At 32.4% G+C, this 7,606-nt stretch overlaps 1 protein-coding gene across 1 annotated transcript in view; it reads left to right on the plus strand.

Annotated features, from left to right (window-relative positions):
• Positions 1-7,606, plus strand: part of LOC106474069 (sodium- and chloride-dependent taurine transporter-like) — a 33,613-nt gene that overhangs the window by 11,531 nt on the left and 14,476 nt on the right. Inside the window, exons 3-7 of the mRNA XM_022402451.1 lie at positions 618-849; positions 1,578-1,710; positions 4,002-4,136; positions 5,586-5,689; positions 7,146-7,270. Coding sequence (XP_022258159.1) covers positions 618-849; positions 1,578-1,710; positions 4,002-4,136; positions 5,586-5,689; positions 7,146-7,270 — 729 coding nt within the window. The remainder of the gene's footprint in view (positions 1-617; positions 850-1,577; positions 1,711-4,001; positions 4,137-5,585; positions 5,690-7,145; positions 7,271-7,606) is intronic.

Consider the following 7,606-nt stretch of genomic DNA (forward strand, 5'->3'; position numbering starts at 1 on the left):
CCTGTTTGACGACTGTGTCAGATTTAATTACTAATGCTTTGAAGACCTGTTTAACGACTCTGTCAGGTTTAATTACTAGTGTTTTGAAGACCTGTTTAACGACTCTGTCAGGTTTAATTACTAATGTTTTGAAGACCTGTTTAACGACTGTGTCAGGTTTAATTACTAATGCTTTGAAGACCTGTTTAACGACTGTGTCAGATTTAATTACTAATGCTTTGACGACCTGTTTAACGACTGTGTCAGATTTAATTACTAATGCTTTGACGACCTGTTTAACGACTGTGTCAGATTTAACTACTAATGTTTTGAAGACCTGTTTAACGACTCTGTCAGGTTTAATTACTAATAAACAAACATTCTCTGAGATTTATCACCTTGTTAAACTGAAACGGATAGTAATAAACAAGCATACTATCGGTTCGCTCATCTTTTTTCTTTTTCTTTACAGAATATTCTTTTTGTTCCACAGTGGGACAGACTTAAGTTTGTAGACTTAAAGCGATAAAATCCGGGCTTTTAACTAGAAGAAACAAACAGTTCAAACTGTCCAATTACCGTGGTGTGTTTCAGCACCTGACTTTTCATGGCTAATTTTGAATGATTATTTTCTCTAGGTATTGGATATGGAACAACCATCATCTGTTTCTTCCTCAACATCTACTACATTGTGATTTTAAGCTGGGCGGTTTTGTATCTGTTTCACTCGTTTACGTCATCGTTGCCATGGGCTTCATGTAATAATGACTGGAATACTAAGAACTGTTGGAGTCAGAGTAATGTGAGTTTAGAAGCTAACAACTGGACATCTGGAGAAAAAACTGTGGATCCAGTTGTGGAATTCTGGGAGTAAGTTTTAGATGGTTGTTACGAGTTTTAGCTTAACCTTTTAATCCGACCTCACTAGAGTTTTAACATGCTGTTTTAATTCGTACTCAGTAAAGCCGTTATGAGTTTTAGCTTAACCTTTTAATCCGACCTCACTAGAGTTTTAACATGCTGTTTTAATTCGTACTCAGTAAAGCCGTTATGAGTTTTAGCTTAAGTTTTCAATCCGACCTCACTAGAGTTTTAACATGCTGTTTTAATTCGTACTCAGTAAAGCCGTTATGAGTTTTAGCTTAAGTTTTCAATCCATTCTTACGTGAGTTTAACAAGCGCTTTTAATCCATTCTAGTGAAAGTTTTAACATAGAGCTCTAATCAGATTTGACGTATATTAAGTTCGTAAGAGCACATGTTTTTGACTAAGCTTAACTAAGCAGATCAATCATAGTGATAAACCCTCCTCTCTCTCTCTAATGATGCTGACGTATTATATATGTTATATATATATATACATATTAAATACATCAGTTTTAACACGTGCCCTAGACTAACGTAAACATAGTGTGTGTGGAAGCGAATCAAAAATGTATAGTGATACACCCTCCTCTCTATATATTCATAAATGTTACGTCTATAAGAAACATACTGTGTTCTAGAATATGGCTTGAACCCAAGTTGTTCTTCACTGGTTATATGCTTTGTGAATTTTCAAATTTGTAACAAGAGTTATTATCATTGTTATTTTTACAGAAGAAAAATTCTGAAAATCTCAAGTGGTATTGATGAACCGGGAACCGTGAACTGGGACTTAGCTCTGTGTCTTCTATTGGTGTGGATCCTCTGTTATTTTTGTATATGGAAAGGTGTTAAATCCACAGGAAAGGTAGGATTCTCTGTTACTTCTGTACATGGAAATGTGTTAAATCTACAGGAAAGGTAGGATTCTCTGTTACTTCTGTACATGGAAATGTGTTAAATCTACAGGAAAGGTAGGATTCTCTGTTACTTCTGTACATGGAAAGGTGTTAAATCTACAAGAAAGGTAGGATTCTCTGTTACTTCTGTACATGGAAAGGTGTTAAATTAACAGGAAAGGTAGAATTCTCTGTTATTTTTGTATATGGAAAGGTGTTAATCAACAGGAAAGGTAGGATTCTCTGTTACTTCTGTACATGGAAAGGTGTTAAATCTACATAACAAGGTAGAAGCCCTTGTTATTTCTGTACATGGAAAGGTATTACATGTAAGATATGATCTTATTAAACTGACTTACAAGGACAATTTTGTAAGTGTGTTATAAAGGACAAAGAAACCACATATTTCTTGAATCTACCTACATTCTCTACCTTACAGCGAAAAATAAGTATAAACTCCAACGAGAGAATTTATTTCAACCCTAAAACATTGTCGACCAATTAGTAATAAATTATTAGCCTGTTTGTTTATTGTTTAAAACTTTGTTGATAATAAGCTCAACTATAACAATCTAAAGGAATAAATTATACATTACCATGAGTTTACTAAGTTTTTCACTGATAATAGTTTATTAAAACTTTACATTGCTGGCGGTATATTATACCTTTACCATCTCTAACAGTTTATTAAAGCTTTCTGTTGCCAGCGGTTTATTAAAAGTTTACATTGCTAGCGGTTTATTATACCTTTACCATCTCTAACAGTTTATTAAAGCTTTCTGTTGCCAGCGGGTTATTAAAACTTTACATTGCTAGCGGTATATTATACCTTTACCATCTCTAACAGTTTATTAAAGCTTTCTGTTGCCAGCGGTTTATTAAAAGTTTACATTGCTAGCGGTATATTATACCTTTACCATCTCTAACAGTTTATTAAAGCTTTCTGTTGCCAACAGTTTATTAAAAGTTTACATTGCTAGCGGTATATTATACCTTTACCATCTCTAACAGTTTATTAAAGCTTTCTGTTGCCAGCGGTTTATTAAAACTTTACATTGCTGGCGGTATATTATACCTTTACCATCTCTAACAGTTTATTAAAGCTTTCTGTTGCCAACAGTTTATTAAATCTTTCTATTGCCAGTGGCTTATTAAAAGTTTTCCATTGTCAGTGGTTTATTAAAACTTTCCTTTTGCTAGTAGTTTATTAAAAGTTTTCCATTACTAGTGGTTTATTAAAACTTTTCCTTTGTCAGTTGTTTATTAAAACTTTCCCATTGTCAGTAGTTTATTAAAACTTTCCCATTGTCAGTGGTTTATTAAAACTTTTCCATTGTCAGTGGTTTGTTAAAACTTTCTCATTGCTAATAGTTTATTAAAAGTTTTTCCATTACTAGTGGTTTATTAAAACTTTTCCATTGTCAGTTGTTTATTAAAACTTTTCTTTTGTCAGTTGTTTATTAAAACTTTCCCATTGTCAGTAGTTTATTAAAACTTTTCTTTTGTCAGTAGTTTATTAAAACTTTTCCTTTGTCAGTTGTTTATTAAAAATTTTCCATAGTCAGTGTTTATTAAAAACTTTCCCATTGCTAGTAGTTTATTAAAAGTTTTCCATTACTAGTGGTTTATTAAAACTTTTCCTTTGTCAGTTGTTTATTAAAAAATTTCCATAGTCAGTGGTTTATTGCAATACTTTCTTATTAAGTGAAAATAACGTTTAAAGGAACAAAGGAGTCTAATTAACAAACTAAGTCAATTCGTGATAAGACTAAACACATAAATAGTAAACAGTATTTTTTCTATGATTTTAGGTACTAAAAAAGTACTATTCGTAAATTAATACTTTTTAAGTCGTTAGTGACATTTGAATGTTAATGATATGTAATTCAATGAATATATTTAAAAGAAATTGTAAAAAATGCATACATTTATTAATTTCCAAAATATTTACGTACTTGTGAAATAAATTAGGAAGCTATTTGAATTTAAAACTACAGTCATTCCAAGAAAAAACTATTTGTTTGTTAGATTTTAATCGCGAAACCACACAACTAGCTATCAGCACCGTGCCCACCACGTGGTTCTAGCGGTCAGAGCCCTTAGAGTTACCGCTGATCCACTGGGTGAAACAAAAACGAACTATATTTTGAGTGGTATTTTCGACAATGCAAAGATTTATTGATAAACATTAATTAATTTGCCCAATGATTACTGTTCTGTTTTTGCAGTTTCTGAAATTATTAATTTGTACGATTTACAGGTAGTATACTTCACAGCCTTATTTCCATACGTTATGCTGACAGTACTGTTGATTAGAGGAGTAACGCTTCCTGGTGCTAGGGAAGGGATTCTCTTTTATCTCTACCCAGATTTCTCTCGCCTGTTGGACGGCCAGGTGTGTAACTTTTCTTTACTAGTTAAGAGCTAGTTGTAACACAGTCTGACAATGGAAGAGGGCCTTCTCTCTCTCGTTACACGATGGACATTTCTTTATTACCTTTCTCCCTTCAGTAGCACTATTTTGTAGTAGGAGGGTCATTTATTATGTAAAACAGACAATTATGCAACTATTTTATTTTTCCTAGTCTTATGATAGTAGTAACACTGTCTGATAATAGGGAGTGTCCTCTGTTACTGCAAGATAATAATTAAATAACACTTCTTTCTAATGTTTTGATAGTAAAACTGTCTGATAATAGGGAGTGTCCTCTGTTACTGCAAGATAATAATTAAATAACACTTCTTTCTAATGTTTTGGCAGTAACACTTTCTGATAAAAGGGAGTGTCCTCTGTTACTGCAAAATAATAATTAAATAACACGTCTTTCTAATGTTTTGGTAATAACACTTTCTGATAATAAAGAGTGTCCTATGTTACTGCAAAATTTCGAAAATGCCAGTTAATGAGATTATCTATAGATGTATCTAAGCTAATGACATTCTATAAATGACATCAAAGTTGATACCTGTCTCTATAGGTGATAGCTAAGTTGATGCCTGTCTATATAGAATATATATAAGTTGTTGCTTGACTCTATAGGTGATAACTAAGTTGATGCCTGTCTCTATAGAATATATATAAGTTGTTACTTGTCTCTATAGGTGATAGCTAAGTTGATGCCTGTCTCTATAGGTGATAGCTAAGTTGATGCCTGTCTCTATAGGTGATAACTAAATTGATGCCTGTCTATATAGAATATATATAAGTTGTTACTTGTCTCTATAGGTGATAACTAAGTTGATGCCTGTCTCTATAGGCGATAGCTAAGTTGATGTCTGTCTCTATAGAATATATATATAAGTTGATGATGACAAAACCTTGTCGAAACGTTGTACATTTGCTCTTGTATTAAAGTTTTTCTTCATTACCCATTCAAGCCGTCTCCAGCCATTATTAGTCTAAAAGTGGGTTCCTCGTCATCGAATATATAAGTTGATACACTCTATAGGTGATATCTAAGTTGATGCATGTCTCTATAGATGACATATATGTTTATGCCTGTCTCTATAAATGACATATAAGTTTATGCCTGTCTCTATCGATGACATATATGTTGATGCCTATCTCTATGGGTGATATAAAAGTTGATGACAATCTATAGTTGATAACTGAGTTGATGCCTGTCTATATAGGTGATTTCTAAGTTCATGCCTAATTCTATAGATGATATATAAGTTGATGACACTCTATAGGTGATATATATGTTGATGCCTGTATCTATGGATCACATAAAAGTTGATGACACTGTTTAGGTGATATCTCAGTTGATGTCTGTTTCTATAGATGATATATAAGTTGACGACACTCTAGAGGTGATAAATAAGTTGATGAGTGTTTCTATAGGTTTGGATCGATGCAGGAACACAGATCTTCTTCTCCTATGCCATTGCTTTAGGATGTATGACAGCACTTGGAAGCTACAACGATTTTCATAACGACTTTTATAAGTAAGTTATAAATATAGTTGAATACGGTATAATATTCTGTTCTAAGAGCGTTGTTATTTAGGGTTTGTTTGCTATCTTTTTTAATTATCCTCACCTGAACTACTTCTAATGTGCGTTTAAGTTGTTCACTATCCTGTGAATTGGGTATACTAACTTGTTTGCTATTTTAATACACGTATACACATGTTAAACAATTTAAACAAATTAATCCAGAGTAACACCTCGAAAAGCTCAATGCCTGGGTATTTTAAAAAATGTTAGTGGTCGTTTGGAGGGGTGAGACTAAAAGGAATTTTACTGAAGTGGTCTATCATTGATAGTGAAGTTTGGTAGGGTGAGACTAGAAGTTATTTTACTGAAGTGGTCTATCATTGATAGTGAAGTGTTACTATAATAAAACAAGACTTACTTAAGGGACAGATATGATAAAGAGTAGTGTTACTATAATAAAACAAGACTCACTTAAGGGACAGATGCGATAAAGAGTAGTGTTACTATAATAAAACAAGACTCACTTAAGAGACAGATGCGATAAAGAGTAGTGTTACTATAATAAAACAAGAACCCACTTAAGGGACAGATATGATAAAGAGTAGTGTTACTATAATAAAACAAGACTCACTTCAGGGACAGATATGATAAAGAGTAGTGTTACTATAATAAAACAAGACTCACTTAAGAGACAGATGCGATAAAGAGTAGTGTTACTATAATAAAACAAGACTCACTTAAGGGACAGATATGATAAAGAGTAGTGTTACTATAATAAAACAAGAACCCACTTAAGGGACAGATATGATAAAGAGTAGTGTTACTATAATAAAACAAGAACCCACTTAAGGGACAGATATGATAAAGAGTCATGTTACTATAATAAAACAAGACTTACTTAAGGAACAGATATGATAAAGAGTAGTGTTACTATAATAAAACAAGACCCACTTAAGGGACAGATATGATAAAGAGTAGTGTTACTATAATAAAACAAGACTTACTTAAGGAACAGATGCGATAAAGAGTCATGTTACTATAACAAAACAAGACTTACTTAAGGACAGATATAATGAAGAATCGTGTTACCATAATATAATCAGAGTCATTTAAGGAGAAGTGGTGCGAACAAGTTTTCTTAGAATAATAAATCATTTATGCAACGAATGTACTAACAAGTATGTTCTATAATTATAATTTTTTTTTTTACATTTCACTCATCAGTGTTATCGGACGCCCTCTATAGATTAAAATATGCAAATTTTAGAACAAATTAATTTTTTTAGATAAAACTTTGGTTAAGGCTAATTGTAAATTTAAAAGCTTTACTGTAATAACTTTTTGATTTTGAAGATAATTCAAATTCAACTTTGATGAAACACATATGGTTAACACCTACCTTTTAAAAGTCTTCCCAAAAGAAAATAAATAAATAATGATTAATTTCATTTTTTAAATTTTTTAGACAGTGCATCATCATTGCTTGTTGTAACAGTGCTACGAGTCTTTACTCTGGTTTTGCCATCTTTTCTGTTTTGGGTTTCATGGCGAATCAACAAGGTTTATCCATACAAGAAGTGGCTGAGTCAGGTAAGGTCGTCCAGATGACCAAGGTGCTATGTGGTTGTCTCACCCTTCTAGAATGTGTCACATTTCACAATATTCTGTGTTTAACTACCCATACAAGATGTGATGAGTCAGGTAAGGTCGTCCAGATGACCAAGGTGCTATGTGGTTGTCTCACCCTTCTAGAATGTGTCACATTTCACAATATTCTGTGTTTAACTACCCATACAAGAAGTGCTGAGTCAGGTAAGGTTGTCCAGTAACTATACTTATGTTTCAATGTATTGAATATTTCTTATTTTTGTGTAAGCAATAATAAGTTGTTTCCAGTTAAATCTTTATGACACGTCAAAATAAAAC

This window comes from Limulus polyphemus, unplaced genomic scaffold (assembly GCF_000517525.1).
Source record: "Limulus polyphemus unplaced genomic scaffold, Limulus_polyphemus-2.1.2 Scaffold6785, whole genome shotgun sequence".
NCBI classification, from domain to species: domain Eukaryota; kingdom Metazoa; phylum Arthropoda; class Merostomata; order Xiphosura; family Limulidae; genus Limulus; species Limulus polyphemus.